Source organism: Chrysemys picta, chromosome 1, assembly GCF_011386835.1.
Source record: "Chrysemys picta bellii isolate R12L10 chromosome 1, ASM1138683v2, whole genome shotgun sequence".
In the NCBI taxonomy this organism is placed as follows: domain Eukaryota; kingdom Metazoa; phylum Chordata; order Testudines; family Emydidae; genus Chrysemys; species Chrysemys picta.
Window position 1 is genome coordinate 83,168,460 of NC_088791.1, and position 22,063 is coordinate 83,190,522.

Below are 22,063 nucleotides of genomic sequence, written 5' to 3' on the forward strand. Positions count from 1 at the left end.
GAGTCCAACGGTCGACTTTCCCACTCTGAACTGGTTAGCAACTGATCGATAGCAGTCTAGAGTGGCCAGCTTCCACAATGCAATTGCCACACGCCTCTCCAATGGCAGGGCAGCTCTCATTCTCGTGTCCTTGAGCCACAGGGCTGGGACGAGATCACACAGTCCCATGAATGTGGCTTTCCTCATCCGAAAGTTCTACAGCTACTGCTCGTCATCCCAGACGTGCATAACGATGTGACCCCCCACCAGCGGTGTTCCCTCTAATTTTTTACGTCTATGTCACCTTCATATTGGTGCACATAACAAAATTCATGTGGTGGGGATGGGGTCGAAGGGTTCGGAGTGTGGGAGAGGGCTCAGGCTGGGACAGAGGATTGGTGTGCAGGGGTGGGGGATGAGGGATTTGGCTGGGGGTGCGGGCTCTGGGGTGGGGCTGGGGATGAGGAGTGCAGGAGGGGGCTGAGGGGTGGGGGAGGATGAGGGTTCTGGCTGAGGGTGTGGGTTCTGGGGTGAAGCTGGGGATGAGGGGCGCCTCTCCTGCGGCAGGTCCACCCTGGGGCCAGGGGGGAGGGGCGCCTCCCCCGTGGCCAGTCTGTGCTGGGGGAGAGATCTCTCCCTGCCACAGCCCTGAGCCCCTGCGCAGGGCTTAATAGGCAGCTGCGCAGCTTAGAGGGAACTTAGCCCAACAGCCAGTGCTTGTTTCCCCGGTGTTCCACTGTAGTCAGCACCTCCATGAAAGCAACAAACAATCTTGTGTTGTAGCTAGCACACGTGGCGAGATCAATGTCACACTCCTCTTGCCTTTGTAGTTTAAGGAATAACTCCACAGCCACTCATGACGTATTAGTCAGAGCGAGCAGCAAACCAGTCAACAGTGCGGGATCCATTCCTTCAGACCAAAGAGGCAGAGCACGCAGTACACAAACAGTAGAAAGATGGCGCCAAATGTGGATGGAAGTATAGGGATTGCTGCATTGCTTCGCATCCCATCAAGGTGCATTGGGACAGGACCCAGGATGCCCCGCGATCCCCTCCGCCTTCCCACAACTCTTAGCGGCAGAAGAGGAAGAGATGCTCTGTGGGATAGCTGCCCAGAGTGCACTGCTCCGAATATAGCTGCAAGTGCCCCAAGTGTGAACACGCTATTGCACAGGCAGCTGACAGTGTGAACACTCAAGAGCAGTTTCCCTTCAGCGCTCTCTGAGTAGCGCTGTAACTCTGCCAGTGTAGACATACCTACTCAGTCTCCCCCCTGCAAATCTGAGGATGTTAGTAATAATATGATTAATACTTTCAGTCTTTAAAAGAAAAAAAAATTACAAAAGCTCCTGCCATGATACTGCTAATTTTTCTATGTTTGGAAAGAGGTATTAGACTGAAATCACTTTGTACTGGTATGAATATAAATGACCCCTAAATAATTATTTTGCAACTGCCAAGATAAGAAACACAAATAGACCTTCTGCCCTAGGAGAGAGAATCATATCAGAGACTGAAGCCACCTCCTGTTTAAATCAGCAGAGAAAGTCAGAGTGTTGGGTACTGAATCTCCATAGTATATTAAACAAAGCCACAGACGATGCCAGGAACTACTCTCAAAACCTCTCAAAAATTAGTGGGGAGTAATTAGTACATGAAAATAAATTACTACTTTCATTTTTTGCTGGTATACTTCTATATATTTTCATAATGTAACAAAGATACACTTGAATAACTGAGGTGAATTTTGAAAACATCTCAAAGACAAATATTGTGAAAGATTTTCTAGTAGTCATATGACATCTACAACTAGGTGGCATTGAACACACTTGATATGATGATTCACATATTAAGATATGACAAGAGACTTCTTAAAAGCTACTTGGAGTCTCAATTCTTGCTGTTTACATTTCATACCAAATATCCTTTAGTAACAGAGTATATATTTATCTGTCTAGCCAGTCTATTAGTCACCAGTATATTAACATTCCAAATAAAATATTTGTCACTAAATAACATACAGCAACATATTCTTAATAAACATTCAGAAGCAGTTATTAAAACACTTTCTACTGTTGTGGAAGAAATTCTGCCTTAGTTTATTCTGAGGACACCACAATTCCCAAAGTTAACAGAGCACATGGGATGTAACTGGAGTCAGAATTTCTCTTAACAATAAATATTGCGTCAATGTTACTCCACAAGTCAATGGGTTTGCATGAGACGTTAGCAATAGCAAAATTTTATCCAGTAAAACAAATTCAAGTTGTCTGCCTATAGTGGGCAGTCTACAGATACAAAAAGTTTATTTAAGAAATTTAATACAGAATGTGTCAAAAGACTAGGTACAAAAATGGAACACACTTATTTACACACAAACCCCCACTTTTTCCTTCTTACAGTTATTTTTAAATTCATGTTCTGACAATTTCTTAGTTAAATTTTTATGGTTCTTATTTTAGCATTTTAAAAATACATTGCTATGACTGAAGTCTCTGGCAATAGTACAACATTGAGTGACCTTTGTGTTCTCTCACTGCCAGGATAACATGGGTGTGGAGAGAGGAAGGGCATTTCTCTATAACAGTAGGAATTTGCGCTGCAGTTAACCAAGCATTGTCATAGAAAGTTACAAACCACCATGTAAAAAGCTGACACGAAAATATTATCTATTCTGTACCATAAAATTTGAGAACTAGCTCCAGAAATTAACCACCTCCAGTTTTAACATCTCTGGAACATTTATTTGAGCCAAATATGGAAGGTGAAGGGTAGAATGAGTCTCCTTCCCTCACCCCAAATCTATATTTAAATGTTAAGGTGTCTATTCAGGAGTAGTTGCAGCAATTACTACCTGCAGATTACAGGTCACATTTTGAAAGGAAGATATTAAAATTTTGAGAGTGCACTGACCGATCTGAGCTGAGCAAAAACTTACAACACTAATGTATTCTTACTCTATGAGAATCAAGAGTACAACATAAGCACTAAATAAAATGATCTAAAAAGGAGCACGCAACAGCATCTTTCAATTGGAAGACCAGAATTTGTGTGACTGAAATGATGAGTTCTCTCAAGTAGCCTTCCATCACTGACTTCCACCGTAGATGGAAATTCTGGATACCGTCTACACACTTTTACATATAAAACTGTAACAAAATGGAACTACCAAGATATTTATACAAAGAGCGTGCCTCATGAGCTTTCAGCTATGTAAACTTTGTCCTCCTGCATCCTCCTCCCCTGCACCTTCCTATAGGCATCCCTGTCTATGTTGCGTCTAGTTGAAAGTGTAACTCCTTTAATCAGTGACCTGTCTTTTTAAAAATCTGTAAATGCATGGACACTAACGGTGATGCGTCAATAAAAAACAGCAATACCAATGCCCAACTTGATCACCTTATCAACCTTTCTTCCAACATAAAGCTTTTGTGCTTTAATGGTGAAGACCCACTGCACTCTCCCAGTCAGCTACAGAAACGGGTTGAAATAACCAGTTATTAGAGTCAAGGTGAAACTGACTGGTCACAAGATACTGGAGCTTAGGTCAATTAACAATTAAGACAGTGAGCCAAACCTTAGTAAGTTTGTTATACAAGTACTGCAACTCTTCTGTCACTCTTCACAACAGGCCCTCTCCTTCTCCAACACCCCTCTGTATAAACCCACTTCAGTCTGGAATATTAAGTGGCGTAGATTCAACATTCAGATTTCAGCAGTAGAAAAATCTGAGGCAGAAAAATAGTAAAATGGGTGGAGCAGGGGCCTACTCTTGAAATTTTTGAAGCATCAGGTTTTAAAAACAATCAAACCCACATATTTCATGCAAATATATATAACTCTACCTGGTATTTAACTGAAGTTCTGTACTAGAAAAACCTGCCAGGCAAGGCAGAGGAGCCGAGCATCTGTCAGCACAGCAATGCCCCCTGCTTAAGTCACATAGTGCAACAAAGTGTTGGGCGGCTGAGTGGGCTCTCCCTGAGCCAGGCAGAGCTCCTGACTGGCTGCCTCCTTTTGGTGAGCAACAGATGGTTCCACAACTTTGCATGAGTCAATTTTGCTTTGCAGCCTGACCCATAAAGCCAGAATGAAAGCGCCTCTCCTCTCTGCTTTACCCGTATTATTGCTCTGCCCCATGAGTGTAAACGCAAAGAAAGAATTGGGGAAGAAAAGAAGACAGATGAATACATAAATTGAAGGGATGACAAAGGCCAAGAAGGATGGGGACAGGAAAAGAAAGGAAGAAAAGAAAGAGCAGAGAAACACAGTTGTTTTAATCTGGAATTTCTGGAATTTCTGTAATTCTGCGTCAAAATTGTTTGGATATCTTAGTTTACAGATGATATACAGAAATGTTGATGGTAGTGCTCAACAACTATGCAATAAGCCAGTTTAAATATTCTGTAGAAAATGCTACTTTAAATCCCATTAGCGAAGTATTTGCTATTCTAGTGTGGACAAGGAACACTGCCATTAACACAGGCAGATACCTGGTGCAGCTATACTGCTTGTATGACCATCACTCACAGGAGTGCAACTCCACTTGTATCTGAGTAGGTGTGTGGGGGGGTACTATCTGCTGGACTTTATGGAGGGTACAGCAATAACATTATTGTATGATAGAGCTGAATGCAATCCAAAGTGCACATCGCCTCATACAGTCTGCTATCCACTTCACCATATCAGGTGGCTGGCAGCCACTTTGGGGTGGGATGGTTGGGGCACATACTTCTATCATTTATGAAATCAACAAACAGATTGTTCATTCACATTAATGCACAGTGAGGTGTGAGGTCATGGCAGACTAGAGAGTCAGTGATTTTTTGAAGAGGGTAACGTTGCACACAAAAATTAGCTTTTGGGGGAGTAAGGAAGCAAGTGACAAAATATTTGCAGGTCTGGCAGAGAAAGCTAAAGACAGCCCTGATATGAACCAACAAGAAATCCGATGCAGTCTCCAGTAAGAATGAAACCGAAACTCCTAGCATGACAGTACAAGTCACAAAAATGAGCTATTTTGCATATTGAGCAATAATATGTACATCATACAAACCTCAGTAACTGTAGAGATAGCAGCTATTACAATTTTATTCTTCTATTTGCAAAGCATGTGTGTGGGGTCAGAAAGAGAAACAAAAAGACTCTTCTATGTCTGCCCTTAAGACTGAACTTTCAGCCTGGCACAATAAGCCTAACTGTATACAAGTCCCCATTTTCCACACTTGCTTTGAAGTGCTAGAGACTGCAACACCTCTTGCTTATTCCAAGTGGGTCAAGAGAGAGCAAAAAAATATGGGCCTGGAAACATAGTTGGGCCTTTTCTGGCAGGCTAACAGTAGAGTTGAAAGGCCAGCCATATAAGTATCTTTCCCCTTTCACTCCAAGCTACTGCAAATTTCTAGTGAACCGGATAGAACAGCCCCAAGTGGAGGAAGAAACAGTTTGGCAAACAGAGCCAAAAAAATGGAACTGGTACTAGAGTTATTGGATTTATGTGACGTATGTCTTATTGCTTAACATTTTAATGGATTTGATCAGTCTTGCTCATGCTGACGTGCAATATTTTATTTCTTCTGTTTTTACTGCAGGATAGTCCAACTCCAAAAACAAAGAGCAGCTAAAGATTCTTACACCAATGTTTGCTTTCCCACCCCATGGTTCATTTTATAATTTTGCTCATTGTTCTCCAAGAGTCACAAAGAGGCTTGAGGTCTCAGATGATACATGGAGCCTAAACACTGCAAGTGGGACTGCAGTTATCCCTCTCCAGCACCTTTATACTTCATTGCAAATAAAATTCTATAATTTCTTCACAGCATCTACTTTAAGGACTGCTACCAATTAGATTACAACTCCAGTTCATTCAGTTTTTGAGCCCTTTTAGAATGGGGTCAAGTTCATTACTTAGTAGCTCCAGGTCTTCAATTCTTTCCTCTTGGCTATCTGCAATTTTAAACCAAAGCTTCTTGTCCACTGTAACTGCTGAAAAATGTTTAATGGACACTGGAATTCTTACTTAGCATGTCTGACGAACCATAGCCTTACCTCCCATTGATTTAAGCCAGAAGAGAAATAAGCCTCTCTCTCACCAAGTGAGAAAAATAATGCATCTTTAGCTGCTCTGGGTATATTTTTATGCACTGTAGGCTACCAAGATAGACTGTACTGAATTAGAAAATGTTAGTGCCAGTTCTGACTTTAAAGGGTTTTTATTTTGTGGCACTCACATGACCAGACACTGATATATGACAGTGTATTTTACATTAAGCACTACCTTGTACTTTTTGTATGAAATGTAACACAATTTAGAATAGAAATAGAAAAGTTAATGCTGCAAATCCAGAAATACCAGTCATCTTGGCCAACCTCGATGACTTTTCCCTCGCATCATAGTATTTCTGATATTGAGATATCAGAAGCACACTTACAAATCCACTATAGATTTTTTTTTAATCAAAGACACAATCATTCCCACCTCATTTTTTCCTGTAATCTCTTGTTACGTGTTTAAATAAATCTGTATTTTTTTAAAGGAAGTAGGATTAATCTCAGATGTGTCAATTCTGCCCTGAAGGTTTGTTTGAATCCCAAGCTTAACTAAATTAATAAGTCCTTAGTGCATACAAAAAACTGCAATGACTTTTAAGTCCAACACATGGAAGCAGGGGCGGCTCTAGGCACCAGCAAAGCAAGCACGTGCTTGGGGCAGCCCATTTGCAGGGGCGGCAGGGATCCAGCTTGGGAGCTGAGAACCAACAGGGGGGCCCTGGGAGCTGTAGTTCCTTGGTTAGCTCCTTGCCTATACAGCCAGCCCTGGAGCAGGGAAAGAACTACATTTCCCAGCATTCCCTTGGCCACTACCAACAGGAAAGAGGGGGAGGGAGTGAGGAAGCTGAGACCTCATGCTGCAGCCTGCTGTGAATGGAGAGCTGCACTGTGAGTAGGGATACCATATTTTAACATTCAAAAAATAGGACACTCCATGGGGAGGGAGGGTAGCCCCACCCTGCCACCATCCACTCCCTCCGACTGCCCCCCACAGAAACCTCAACCCATCCAACCCCCTGCTCCCTGTCCCCTGATCACCCCATCCCGGGACCCCTGCCCCAACTACCCCCCAGGACCCCACCCCCTATCTAAGCCCCACTGATCCTTGTCCCCTGATTGCCCCCTCCTGGGACCCCACCCCCATCTAAGCCTCCCTTCACCTTGTCCCCAACTGCCCCCTACTGAGGCCCCCCCCAACTTCCCCCCTAGGACCCCACCCCCTACCTGTCCCCTGACAACCCCCCTGGGACTCCCATGCCTATCCAACTTCTGCTTGTCCCCGACTGCCCCCCCGAACCCTGACCCATCTAACCCCCCCTTCTCCCTGCCCCTGACTGCCCCCCGGAACCTCCGCCCCATCCAACCCCTCCTGCTCCCTGTCCCTTGACTGCCCCCCCCGGAACTCCCTACCCCTTCTCCAACCCCCTAGCCCCCTTACCATGCCACTCAGACCATGTTGCATACATGCTGCCGTGCTCCCCTGCGGAGCCACAGCACCACCACCCCCCCGCACTTGCCTTCCAGATTTGAACACCTCAAAATTAAGGAGTGCTCAAGCTCAGTTTGGGTGGCTGTTACTTCATTTCTCCCAAATCAAATATACTGATCCACTGTAACTTGCTATAGAAAAAGTAGGATAAAATTGAGCAAGAAATGCTTTCCAGTGGTTATTAGGACTGGAGTTGCTATTTTCAACAGCCATTGCCTTTTTTTTTGTTTGTTTGTTTAAAAGGAAGACAGTGATATCGCATTGGCAAATTTAGAAAGAAAGAGTGGAACAAAAGAATAATAAAGGCACCTCAACTTTTCCTCATTTATGTAGGACAGTCTTATAATATGCATCCAGATATCCTCCAATCACACAAGCTGAAAATTGTTCCACTTTACTGTAGTTCTGTAACCATATGGGAACCAATCCTGTCTGTGTTCTGTGCACACCTAAAATTCCTGCTGAATGACCTGCCCTGGGAGCGAGTTACCAGTGACCCAGGGCTGCGGCAGAAGGAGGGTGCAGGTGGGGGGGGGAGCCCAGGGCTAGGGTGGTAGGAGGTGTGTGTGGGGGGCAATGGTGGGGGGGTAGGGAGAAGCCCAGAGCTGGGGCGGCAGGAGGTGCGGGGGGTGAGAGCCCAGGGCTGGGGCAGCAGGGGGGGGGGCGGGGCGGGGAGAGCCCAGGGCTGGGGTGACAGGGGGGTGCGGCGAGGAGCCCAGGGCTGGGACGGGGGGCAGCCAAAATTTTTTTTGCTTGGGGCGGCAAAAAACCTAGAGCCGGCCCTGCATGGAAGTCAACATACCTGATTTAATGTAATCTACAGGCCATAATTCACTTTCAGTCTGTGTGACTTGTCCTCTTGAATGAGAGACAATTGCTAGGTCATTTGAAAGCTTCCCTTACTTACTGTTTTAGAGTCCAATCCTGCAAATCTTTATGTATGTTAGTAGTTTTACTGAAATGCACAGTCCTATTAATTTCAGTGGGACTACATGACATGAGTAAAGACAAACACATACAGTGTTTGGTAGATCTAGTCCTTAGTCAGCAATTAAAAGGATAGATACTTTCAAATGACCATGTCAATTAAAAAAACAAAACCCCCCACACATTTCTTTGTTTCTGTTATTAACACTATCTTTGATTTAAAAACAAAATAAATTTAGTTATCAAACACCACACCCATTTTGGACCAAAACTGACACAAGATCGTTCCTTTAAAAAGTTTAACACCAACCCTGGGACTTAAACTAGATGAAACTTTACAAGGATACATCTATTATACTACAACTATAGTCTACTGATTATCTACAGACTGTTTTCATAATGCTGTCCTAATTCATTTAGGACCTGTTCCAAAGATCACTGAAGTAAATGAAGAGACCCCAATTGATTTCAGTGCATATTGGATCAGTTCCTTAGTTATTTTTAATCAATAACACAATAATATAAATAATACTTTGCACTCACACAACCTTTTTCATCCAGAGATATAAAAAAAAAAAAGACACATAAGCATTACTAAACCTATTGTACAAATGGCTAAGCAAGATCCAAAGGTCACTGACTTATTCAAGGCCATGCAGCCAGTCAATGGAAGGATTTGGAATAGAAGAACCCAGGTTTCCTGACTCAAAACTAGGTTTAGGATTAGATTTTTATCAGTAAATGTTGTAAACACTAATTTCTTCATACACACATACATGATAATCAAAAATTTACCAACAGGCAAAGTAAGAAAAATGGTGCTTTCAAATGTATTAAAGTTTGATTTAAGGATATTTTGACATGTGAGGTTTAATTAACAACGCTAATGGAAGTTACAAATTACTTTATTTGAACATACCAATAGTATCAATACTTTAATTCATTCTACCATATGATTCCTAAGCTCTCCCTCGAATTACACTCCCCCTTCAACATCGCCCCAAACTGAGGTCAGGTCTGGATTGCAATACATTTGCCTATTGTGTCAAGATGCTGAAACTTGATATCCAGCAGTGCCCATTTGATTTATAACCTGAACAGCAGTACAAATCAAATCAACTTCGCTGTCTGCAGCCCACCAGAGTAACTCTCCTTTTGCAAGGCTGCCAAATTAAGCGTCCTTCTAAAAGCTACCCAAAACAACTAAACCAAGAGAATCAAACCAAATAATTAAAAGTGTGTGTGTGTGTGTGTGTGTGTTTGTCACATACAAAACATCTTTTTACTATGTTTAAAGTAGTTAACTTAGACCCTGATCCTGCAAGCAATATGCTCAGTAACAAGGATCCACGAGGGGCATAGCAGCAGGAATGAATCATTGCACTGTTTTGGCTAGAGCTGTGCAAAATTTTCTGGCAGAGACCCAAAGCAAAGTTCACACACATCTACCCAGGTTCATAAAATTCTCAATCAAAAATCCATTCAAACTTTGAAGAGAAATCTGGTCCCCATTTCCATTTTGCAATCATCTTCATAGGAGCAATGGAGTGTGTGTGTGTGTGGGGGAAACAGTGGCCTTTAACCCACCCCCGAAATGTGTGGGCACAAAAATGTATTTGCACAGATCACAGGACTGGGGCATAAACTAGCAGTACACTGAGACACAGGCAAACATTTTAAAATACATACTGAGCTGTGTAACAATTTTTTTCACCCTACCTTATTTCACTTGGTTTAGCAATTAGAATTTTTTTTAAATAACAGCAGCCATTATTATTTCAGCTGTATTTAATCTGGAAATTGAACGGATACAAAAGAAATCAACTTTGTCAGCTCCCTGTTGTTCAATATTGTTCTACTGGAGTATTCAGTTAAAAATGTTTTGAAAGTCAGCAATTTAGAAAACTCTTCCATTACATTGTTGAAATATCCGTGTTTGGGTAGGAGCATCCTCTAAAACAAAAAACATTCATTTTATCCTAGCTATCTTTTCTTTTTTTCCCCTGCAGTTTTAGATTTTTCCCCTCCTATTCCTAGCATCCTGGCAGTAGGCATCCCATCATTTTATGGTACCTCAGGACAGGGCACCCAAGTCTTCAGAGATGCTGTGAGGTAATGATAGCCATATCAGCTTTTAAGGAGGCCTGAATAGTGTTCTGCCTCATCACATCATCTTGATTTTTTCCCCCCTAATGTAGGAACATTTGTAAGGATGCTCAAGTCATCTGGACACAAAATATTTTGGAGGGGTTCTTTTACAGTATTTTCATTAGAAATATCTTGATATTTAAAGGGACACTCTCAATATACCATTTCATAAAATGTACATATAAAGTATATATTATATTTTAATAGAAATCCTCATGTTACCATCACAGAAAAACATATTTTATCCAGCACTCTGAAAATACACTTGTAAAAGAACTTGTGTATCTATTATTAACTTAGACTATCAAACTTAAACACGTTAGAAGTGTGGTTTCCTTTTCACCATATATGCAGTTTACTTTTGCACTGCATTTAGCATGGACAGTGGAGCTACAATAGCCAGTTAAACTGATCATAAACAGAAAATGTACATGCTAGTTATGCTATTGTAGCATAAAACTCCATTGAGGATTTTGGTTCAGATCTATTTCTCTACCTCAAATGCTGTAAATCCCCAAATCTGAAACTCTGAGTTTGTTTGAAAACCAGATCTGAATTTTGTAGTGAGACTGTCACTTGTTTGAAATAATTTTTAAAAGCAGACACTTGTCCTGGATTAAAAAAAAAAAAAAAAAAAAAAAAGTTCTTGAAGCTTCAATACCATCCTGCTATAATTTTTGTTAGCATTACACAAGGTATGATGTGTCCTCAATGGTTTCTTAAAACATGGCTAAAATAATGCTGATAAGAAAAGAATGTGGTTTGAGCATTAGTCAAGGCCTAAAAACATAACACTTGGACATGCAGTAATGCTTTAAGATGTACACTAGTTAAGAATATGGGCAGTGAACATTCAAACATATGGAATTACCAGCTCTGCTACTTTACAACACGTCATTCACCAGGTACTCGTACTAGAACTGTAGTAAATATCTACTAATTGTTTTAACACAGTGAACCACATTCACCCAGGCATAAACCTCCTGAAACTAAACGGAGTTACACCAAGTATTAATTTCATTCCAATTGTTGTGAAAGCTATAAAATGTGTGTAACATTACTTCACCCCACACCCCATTCCATCCTCACACCAGATATTACATTACTGGTCCTATCTCCAAGCCATGTACAGAAACGTAATTCATTAGTTCCAGCAGCATTGGCTTGCATTTTTCCAAGCTGAATCTCATATTTTTACATGAAGAGACCTAAAGAGATCGGAAACACAGGGAAAATGTTTCTCCTCCAACCCTCTTAGTGATTCCAAGGAAAGATATAACAGAAAAACAGGTGATCTACAAGAGAAAGTGATTAGAGGCCACAAAGACTTCCATATGAGGAGAGATTAAAAAGACTGAGGTGAGCTGGATGAAAGGGATCTTGAAAGAGGAATATAAAAAGTATGAATGACTGCAGCAAAGGTGAATCAAATGCTTCTTTTTTTACCCTTTCTAATAATGCAAAAAGAAGGGGACTTCTAACTAGATTTAAGCGAGAAAAGGAATTTTTGTAACCACATGGCATTTATACAAGTCATGAGAACATCCAGTTATATTAGACAGATTTACATTTTTAAAAAGGGATAAACTCAGTGCTTAATTTGTGCTAGGGCTTGCCAGGGCTGAGCCCAGGCATCTCTAGGCTTGGCAGTTCATAGCCCCGGCACTTCTGGGCTTGCCGCATCAATTATCAATGTAAAAATGGGGCGAAGTCTCCTAGCAAACAGAATTTCTTGACACTGATACTAAATTCTGCAGGACCCTGACGCTTTGCACATCTTTGATGAATTAGAGAAGAAAAGACACCTTGAAAGGAGGAGAAACCAGTGGCCTAGCTATTTCTTCAAAACACTGCTTCTTCCTGACCAGCAATTTAATTTTCCCAGACAAGAATGAGCCAGCTGTTCTTCATTCAAGTACTCATCTCTTTTAGGCAGTGGGATCTTTGTGATGGTGTTGACTGTATAGAAAATGAGACCGCCCCCCAGCTCGGTGTTCTTGGCTTTCCTGCCAGCTAAACAGCAATGAGGTCTGATGGCTTCTCTAAATAGTCTCAGGTAGACACTGAAATAGAGGAAGAGTCTCTGGCTTGTTAACTACAGTGAAGTTTAAAAATTACTTTTCTTCCCTTTCCTGAGATTCTACCATCTTGATATTCCCCTTTCATAATGAATTGTTCTAACTTTTGTACAGACTGAATCTGCTGGGTTTTTTCCCCTCCAGATCAGACAGCAGTTTTTTTTTCCTCTTAAAAATAGAAGGTGAAGGAAAACATGAAGTCTAATCTGAATAATCCTTAGTAGAGTTCAAGATGGACACGGTGATGTGTAGCGATTGAAAAGTCTCAACACCTGATCTCCCCAGGACTATGTTTAGTCAGTCCAGATTAAAACGTCCTGCACCATCAGGCTCCCAGGTCCTCCTAACGAAATCAATCCTGACATCTCCTTCTCTCCTAATCACTCCCTCTGCCTACAGACACCTAATTAATTAATTCCAGGCTCCCTAATTTTGTTTGCAGGGCTTCTGTGGGGCTGCTGCCATTCTGGACATGTAGGAAACCCTTGGCTTCCCACATGGGCTGCTCTGCTTCTCACTCCCATGCCCCTCCAGGAAAAGCAACAGCAGCAGCTTGCTTTGGGCAGCCCCCATCCAGGCCTGGGCCTTCGGGTGGGGGCTGGGCTCTGGCGCTCTCCGGGCCAGAAAGCTACAATTGGGTCTAAACTGCTTGACAAACCCTTTGTCTTCTGGTCGCATTCCACCTCAGTCTCGTTGGGAGAAAGAAATCCTTGACTCCAAACCAGAACAATGGCTACAATGGTGGCTAAGTGAGAAGGGCCTCAGTTCATCAGCGAAGGAGCAGTCCGAGGGAATGCAGCCATTTTGGATTATTGCAGGATGTCAGTTTCTGCCTTGTCAGGAGCAACAGCAGCTTCAGTTGCTCTGCTCTTCCTTCCCACTCCCCTTCTCTTAAAAGAATAAATGATCCTCCTTCACTACAAAGCAGCAGCATGGCTTGCTGCTCTGCTTCCTGCCCACCCCAACCCCCTCCAGCTAAAGGATAGCAGAGTTTGAACTACTCTGCTCCTTCCTTTCCCAATTCTCCGGGAATGAGCCAGAAGCTATCCAGCTCACTTATCCAGATAGAATCATAGAATATCAGGGTTGGAAGGGACCTCAGGAGGTTATCTAGTCCAACCCCCGGCTCAAAGCAGGACCTATCCCCAGACAGATTTTTGCCCCAAATCCCTAAATGGCCCCCTCAAGGATTGAACTCTCAATCCTGGGTTTAATAGGCCAATGCTCAAAACACTGAGCTATCCCTCCACTCCTGGGAGGAGGTAAGTGAGAGCGGAGTTACTTGTCCTGGGTAAGTGAGAGTGGAGTTTTTCCTACCTCCAGATATATGATGGAAAAAAACTGAGTCTTGTGTAACTAGATAGTTTTATGCAACTCTTTTGATTTTATCACAGGTCTCTTTATATTGGGCATTTTTCTTAAAGCCTTGGCTCATAGAGTCATGTGATTAGATCAGTGCCTCAGCTTGCATTTAAAAAAAAAGTAAGTTTCTAGTCCTCATGGTTGCAGAGAAAAGCTTTAAAATATGAACCCTGATGTTCAAGCCATCAGAATGCAAATAGAAAGGTCGCAACATTTTCTTAAAAAAAGAAATTACATTATTTTTGGACACCTGGAGTTGGCAATACTGAAAATTGGTCATGCTGCTTTGTTCCAGCTATTAAGTCAATCTGCCGGATTGAAGAGACTTCAGTTTAAATTCCCAAATAAATCAAGACATCAAGAATAATATACAAGTTTTCTTCTGTCATCATGCTAAGCGATATAGCATGTTTACCTTCTAGAAAGAAAAGAATTACGAGGTATAAAACTAATTTGCTCAACACTATACAAAGAAGTAGACATCAATACTGTTGGTTTATGTATAACGTGTGTCAAACCTATAGTGCAAAGGCTATGCTATGCTGATCGCATACCAACAGTAAAAGCCACAGTGAATGAGGTTACTTAATTTAAAACATTTCATTATGCAGAAACAATCTGAAGCACACTATCTCTTGTCTAGCAGTGACATTTAATGAGATGGGAGGGGCGGAAAGAAAGACTAGCATTCTATATAGGGAAAGGAAGCAGTCTTCCTCCACAGATAAATAATCCAAGTACTTCAAGCTGTGAAGCTCATTTATTTTGAAGCACTAAATATCTTGTCTCAGTAGAAGAGAGAAAGCAGAACAGCTATTTTTGCCCACAGCCAGAGCCAGCAAGAGGAAATTACAATACAATGAAGAGCAGCTTTGCTTTCTTTTGCTTAACCAGAGTCATAAATACAGAGAGGACTTCACCTGCTTAAACTGAACAGGTAGCTGGAGATTTGAAATTTGTACACAAGCTAGCCAACCCATTAGTCCCATCCATAGTGCAGTCATACATGTAATTGCATCTGAAGAAGTGGGCTGTAGTCCACGAAAGCTTATGCTCTAATAAATTTGTTAGTCTCTAAGGTGCCACAAGTACTCCTGTTCTTCTTTTTGCGGATACAGACTAACACGGCTGTTACTCTGAAACACATATTATGATCACTAATATAACAGGCAGATATCATGCAGTCTATTAAAAAAAGACAACAAATCTAACCTCCACTGCACCATGAGAAAAATTGCCCCAATGAAATTGTACATCATGGAATCTATAGTATATAAATATATTGCTCCAACCCTCTTAGAAGCAATTTTAGCATGTAGGATGCCAGGTGTCTAGTTTTCAACTGAACACCAGGTCGAAAAGGGACCCTCCCCAGCCTGGTGAAAATGAGCGAGTGAGGATGGGGGAGAATGAGCAATGGGGGGGGGGGGGGAAATGGAGTGAGCAGTAATAATTGCTCCCTACTGTAGAAAAATCATTTGCTCTGCAGATCTTCACTTTAAGGGAGATTGAAATAAAAGAAGAGCCTTTGCTTGTATTACCTAAGCAATTTCTGAGGGAGACATCCCAGGGATGTCTAAGCATGAACAATTAATATTTAAAGAATTAAACAGCTAGTTTTCTGTTCACTTTTCGTAGTTGTTTTCCATTACTCTCACCCTGAGCTAGTTTCTTTAGTGAATTTATCTTGAACTTCAGTTTCTACAATCAGTCAACAGTCATTCGTTTTCAGTTTCTTACGCAACACAGCAATGAAGCAATGTTGGGGTTAAAAACACTGAATGGAAAGTTTATTAAAAGTTTTCCTTTAGGTTAAAAAAATAGTCATCGCAATAGCTATTTTGTGATATTTATTTAAAAATAGAGAACCTAAGTTTTGGTCCAGGTTTCAGCGCGAGCATGTTTTCAAAAGCACGTCTGAATTGAAGGCTCACACTGACACTGCTTACACTCTACACAGAAATGCAGTGGAATTGTTACATGACAGTTCCTCAGACAGTCTCTCAACTTGTTGACCTCACTTCAAAAAAAATAAAAAAATACAGTTGTGATCCCCACAACTGCTGCGGCTTTTAAGTCCTCAGGAAGAGCAAAACAAGCTGTTTTGTTACCTTTGGACTGGAGTGTCAAGCGCCGGCCCTGAATCCCTCATCCGCAGCGCTTCCACTAACCTTTAGCAACTACCACCACCTCCAGTCCAGTCCAGTGCAACGAGAGCAGTGCGCAGAGGAATGGAGCAGCGGGCCAGGTGTGTTCTCCGCCCAGGCACCCAGAGGCTGCTTCGGGGTGAGAGGAGCTGGAACTTGAGATTACACGTACAGTGGCCGCAGGTTTGGGTTTGGCTCCCAAGCTGACAGGCGCCTTTTAAGCACCCAAGACAAACAGCTCTCAGCACCTGAGGTGAACCCCCGCCATTTCCAACCCAGACCCGCAGGGCGGCGACAGGGGCTGCTGGAACAAGCCCCCCGGGACGCTGTGCAGCCCCTGCTACGGAAGAGCCAAGCGCTGCAGTGGCGGGTGGGCAACTAGCCCCCGCGGGCTGCGCGGCGAGAGGGGAATTACCCGGGTCTTGGAGCGCTGGTGCCTCTCCGGGTCCGAGTAAGTCCTGTCCACAGCCAGGCCGGTGTCGCTTCCAGGCATGGTGCCCCCGAGCGGCTGTTCTCCCCGGGCAGCCCGAGAGCCAGCAGCGCCCCCGGGAGCAGCGCCCGAGCAGGAGAGCTCGGCTTCGCCGTCTCGGCGCTTCTGCCTCCTCCCGCCCTGGCTGCAGCCCGGTGAGCCAGTAGCGGACACGCCCGGCAGCTGCTCCTCCTGCCCCCGCCCATAACCCCGTTAACCCTCCGGCAGCCGCGCCGCGCCCCTGCCTGGAGCGGCCGAGAGAGCTGGGGCCGCTCCCTGGGCAAACCAGTCCCGCCGCAGCACCGGGATTCCCATTGCCAGGGCGCTGGAGGCTGCGGGGGCAGGGCGCGGCTGAGAGCGGCTCTCGGGGAGAAAGCCACAGGCGCTTGGGTGAAAGGGGAAAACAAAAGGGGCCCAAACCCCTGTTTTCTGGCAGGCTCGTGTCGCCGGGTTACTCCCGGGCAGCCCAAAGGCTCCGCCTGCACAAGGCAGGGGCGATGGCCCTCGCTCTGCTCCCGGTTTCATTCGAGTCTCTCCGCCCTTTCATTCAGCCAGGGAGGAGATCCCACAACTGCCCTGCTTTTGCCTTTCAACCCGTTTAAATCTGGGGGTCCATTTAGTGCTCCTGGGTGAGAGGCACTGGCTAGGCAGGACTTGTATTAGCTAAGCCATCCTCTCTCCTCTCCCTCCCAGGGCTAAGGGCTTGTCTGCACTTAAAACACCGCAGCAGCACCACCATAGCGCTTCCGTGTAGACATGACCTAAACTGGGGTTCTCACAACAAATTTTTGGTGGCCTCAGTTTCCAGAAAACTTAATTAACTTCAGGAAAAACAAATAAATATGCACACATACCTATCCAAATCATTGTAATTTATTTACATAGGGTTTTTTATTATTATTTTTTGCAGACTCAATAACAACAATGTACAGTTGTTCCTATTCTTTACTAGACCTAAACAGAATAGAAACATAAATAAGGTGTTTTGCATGTTCTTGTCTTTTTTTTTTTTTTTTTTTTTTTGTTGTTGTTGTTGTTGTTTCTTTTGCTTTTTTGGTTTCTGTTTTGTGTTGTTTTAAATAGAATTGCTAGCTAGTAAGTCTGCTTCTGGGAAAAATGATATTTGTATGTTTGTTAATATCACTGTTCACAGCAGCAGACCTGTTAGCAAACATACAAATATCACTTTTTACAGCAGACTTACTCAGCCCTGGCAAGCCAGGGGACAAATTGAGCCTTGGATGGAGAAGGGGTAGGGAGGATGGGTGAGGGGCCTGGGGAGGCAGCGGGGGCCAGAGGCGATGAAGGGAGGTGGTAAGCCTGAAGCCCAGTGGCCAGAGCCTGCCACCCCAAGGCTGAAGCCGGAAGCCTGAGCCCTACTACCCACAAGAAGATGGGGCACTCACACCGGCTGTCTGCTCCTCCGGCGTTTGTGGCACCAGAGGGGGGCAGGGCCCAACCCCTACTTGCAGACCCAGGGGAGGGGCCAATGCTTTGCCTACCCACCCCCAATCACCGCCTAAGCTGACCTAGACCAAAGGCAAGCATTCTCCCACCAGCACAGGTATTCCACCTCCCCAAGAGGCCATAGCTAGGTCAACAGGAGAACTCTTCTGTTGACCTAGCACTGTCTACAGCCCAGGTTAGATCAGTTTAACTGTGTCACTCATGGGTGTGGATTTTTTACACCCATGAGCGAGGTAGTTCTACCAACCTAATTTCCAGGCGTAAGTGTCCACTAATGTCCAATGCTTCCATCAATATAGGGTATGTCCACACTAGAAAGGCTACAGCTGCTGCACTGCAGTATAATTAGGCAGGCTGAAAAAGAATTTGAAGAGCAACTAGCAAAAGAATCAAGAACAGCACATTTTTTAATTACATCAGAAGCAGAAAGCTTGCCAAACATTCAGTAGGGACACTGGATGACCAAGGTGCTAAAGGGGTACTTGAAGAAGTCAAGGCGGAGAAGCTAAATGAATGCTTTGCATGGGTCTTCACTGCAGAGAATGTGAGGAAGAGCCCCACACCTGCACCATTCTTTTTAAGTGACAGATTTGAGGAACTGTCCCAGATTAAGGTGTCAATAGAGGAGGTTTGGGAAGAAATTGATCAAACAGTAACAAGTCACAAGGACCACATAATATTCATCCAAGATTTCTGAAGGAAGTCAAATATGTAATTGCAGAACTACTAACTGTGGTATATAACCTCTCACTTAACTCAGTCTCAGTACCAGATGACTGGCGGATAGCTAATGTGATGAGTTTGCTGATGTTATGGGTCAGCTGATGTTATGGTCATAAGATTCTTGGAGCTACAAAATATGAAATGAGAAGGAACTGTGCCATATGGCATTCACTTTCCATAAATCAGAGTTCTTATTCTGCCAGTGATGTGACTCTGCTCATATTTCCAGGAGATAATTTCAGTGGGAAATTCAGTGTGTGTGGATTGAGAGCAGGTATGACCAAGACTGTCTCCATTTAAAAGGTCGTGAATTATTTTTACCCAACATAGTTTCCCCCACAAAAAAGAAAGATTAGGATGTTTATTTTCTATCTCGTCTATAAATCACACTATTATCACTAGTGTTGCTATTATTTCCACACATTTCAGCCCCACAACGTAGCAGAATGTTATCTGTTTAAATAAGAGCTCCAGAAACCTCTTAAAAGAGCAGTTATATGCTGAGAAGTGACTGTAAAAAGGGTACAATGGGGTTCTGTGTTTCATCTTGCAACAAATTTCAGGCCAGATTTGCTCACTTTATACATACAAATACAGGAAAGAGAACTGTTAGGATCAAGGGAATCAAATAGCCCCAACATTTCTGTGGGCTAAGTCCTCTTACATTCCCAGCTGAAAGTCTCTCCCTAGTGCTATTAAAGGGTGTTGACTTTTTCACCTTTTGTATTAACAAAAATATTATTTAATAGCTAGCAAGAAACAGAATTAAGCAAATGGGTGAGAAAAAATCTGATTGTTATCAGTGGTCTTCAGTACTTTGAACAATTTCGTTAAAGACTATTTGATCTCCTGTCTAAACCCTGTGTTTGTAGGTATAAATAATAAAGATGCAACTCCATAATGACAAATGGGAGAGTTCTTCTGTACTTGCATCAATTTGTAAGCACTATGGAAGCATGTGTGAAATTGGTTATTGATGCAGAACTCTTCCTCATAACACCCTGTAATGGTGTCTTGTTAGAGTATGTGGCTTTGAAAGCAGAGTAAGATAAATCAGAAGAATAACATTTGTTTATTGATGTAATTACTTAGGGGGGGTTCGGTGATCCTCATCAACTTTAGTATTTGATTGTCCCACAAACAATTAGTGCATTTACCCTTCACAAAACCTCAGTGCGAACAAGAAATATGTTAATGCCCATTTTACAGATGAGGGAAACTAAAGTATTGCAGACGACTAGCTCAAGGCCACACAGAAAGTGCACATCAAATCCAGAAATAGAACTCAGTTCTCCTGCCATAGAGTCCAGTGCCTTAATTATAAGATCATCCTTTAAGGAAGACAAGGCCATTGTGGAGAAGCTAAATGAATTCTTTGCATCAGTCTTTACTGCAGAGGATGTGAGGGGGATTCCCACACCTGAGCAATTCCTTTTAAGTATAAATCTGTGGAACTGTCCCAGATTGAGGTGTCCCTAGAGGATGTTCTGAAACAAATTGATAAATTAAACAGTAATAAGTCCCCAGGGCCAGATGGGATTCACCGAAGAGTTCTGAAGGAACTCAAATATGAAATAGCAGAACTACTAATTGGGGTATGTAACAGCGTTTCTCAAATGCGGCCACCATGGCTGCAGGTGGTCACCAGTAGCTTTTCTTGTGGCCTCGGGAGGAGGGAAGGGGGGAAGAGAATCAGTGGCGCCCACCCCTCCCCAGTTGCTCCTGGATGCAATACCTTGGGGTTGGTTGCTTGGGCCGCCAGCAGGGCTCGGCGCCTTGCACCACCTCTGGAGACACATGGGGCACAACGCTGGAGGAACAGGTGGCCAGTGAGTTCCTGGGGATGATGGGGCTTTGGGCTCCAACCCTGGGGCAGTGGGACTACCCACCCCTGGCCCCCACTGCCTCCCCCAACCCTCCCATCCATCCCCTCATTGCCCCAGGGCCCCGCTGCCTCCCCCTGCTGCCATCCAGTGCTTAATTTGTGTCAGGGCTAATAGCACAAACTTCACAACAGACTTACTAGCTAGCAAGTCTGCTGTGAAAAGTGATATCCATTTTTAAACATATACCTCTACCCCGATATAACGCTGGCCTCGGGAGCCAAAAAATCTTACCGTGTTATAGGTGAAACCGCGTTATATTGAACTTGCTTTGATCCGCCAGAGCGCGCAACCCCGCCCCCCGGAGCGCTGCTTTACCGCGTTATATCCAAATTTGTGTTATATCGGGTCACGTTATATCGGGGTAGAGGTGTACTAGCTAGCAATAAATAAATTACAATTTTTGGATGTGTATATGTGCATATTTGTTTTTCCTAAAGTTAAGTATTTTAGGGAAAAGTATCAGAGTGGCCACCAGCAAGAGTTGGTGGCTATATTCTGAGGCCACCAAAAAATTTGTCATGAGAATTCCTGATGCTTATCACTTAAATTAGCTTCTGTACCAGATGATTGGAGGATAGCTAGTGTGATGCAGATTTTTTTAAAAGGCTCCAGAGGCGATCGTGGCAATTACAAACCAGTAAGCCTAACTTCAGTACCAGGTAAATTGGTTGAAACTATAATAAGGAACAGAATTATCAGACACATAGATGAAGGCAATCTGTTGGGGAAGAGTCAACACAGCTTTTATAAAGGGAAATCATCCTCACCAATCTATTACAGTTCTTTGAGGGGGTCAACAAACATGTGGACAAGGCTGATCCAATGGATACAGTTTACTTGGACTTTCAGAAAGCATTTGACGAGGTCCCTCACCAAAGGCTCTTAAGCAAAGTAGACAGTCAAGGGATAAGAGGGAAAGTCCTCTCATGGATCAGTAACTGCTTAATAGATAGGAAACAAAGGGCAGAATTAACAGTCAGTTTTCATAGTGGAGAGAAGCAAAGACAGGATGAGGGGCTAGATGAACTATTGGTCTGACCCAGTATGGCCAGTCTTACATTCTAAAAAAGGTGTGCTGCTGTAGCACTTCAGTGTGGACACTCACTACAGCAACACCCTATCAATGTAGTTAATCCACCTCCCCGAGAGGTGGTATCTAGGTAGATGGGCGAATTCTTCCACCAACCTAGCAGTGTCTACACCAGGAGTTAGGCTTAATTACATTGCTCAGTGGTGTGGATTTTTCACCCCTGAATGATGTCGCTAGGTCTACGTAACTTTCTAGTGTAGAACAGCCCATAGCTGTTCTTACTTGGGGAGGTGGTGTTCCCACAGAT

The 22,063-nt window shown here is 43.4% G+C and overlaps 1 protein-coding gene across 4 annotated transcripts in view; it reads right to left on the bottom strand.

Moving 5' to 3' along the window:
* The window catches only part of TMCC3 (transmembrane and coiled-coil domain family 3), a 216,139-nt gene that overhangs the window by 48,992 nt on the left and 145,084 nt on the right, over nt 1-22,063 (bottom strand). Inside the window, exon 1 of one of the 4 annotated variants that reach the window (XM_005306483.5) lies at nt 16,597-16,951. The exons of 2 other annotated variants lie outside the window; for them this stretch is intronic. In XM_005306483.5, the coding sequence (XP_005306540.1) occupies nt 16,597-16,674 (78 nt within the window). In that variant the 5' untranslated portion in view covers nt 16,675-16,951. Of the gene's footprint in view, nt 1-16,205; nt 16,952-22,063 lie in introns of those variants that run through there. One more of the 4 variants, XM_065576370.1, reaches the window with a different exon arrangement.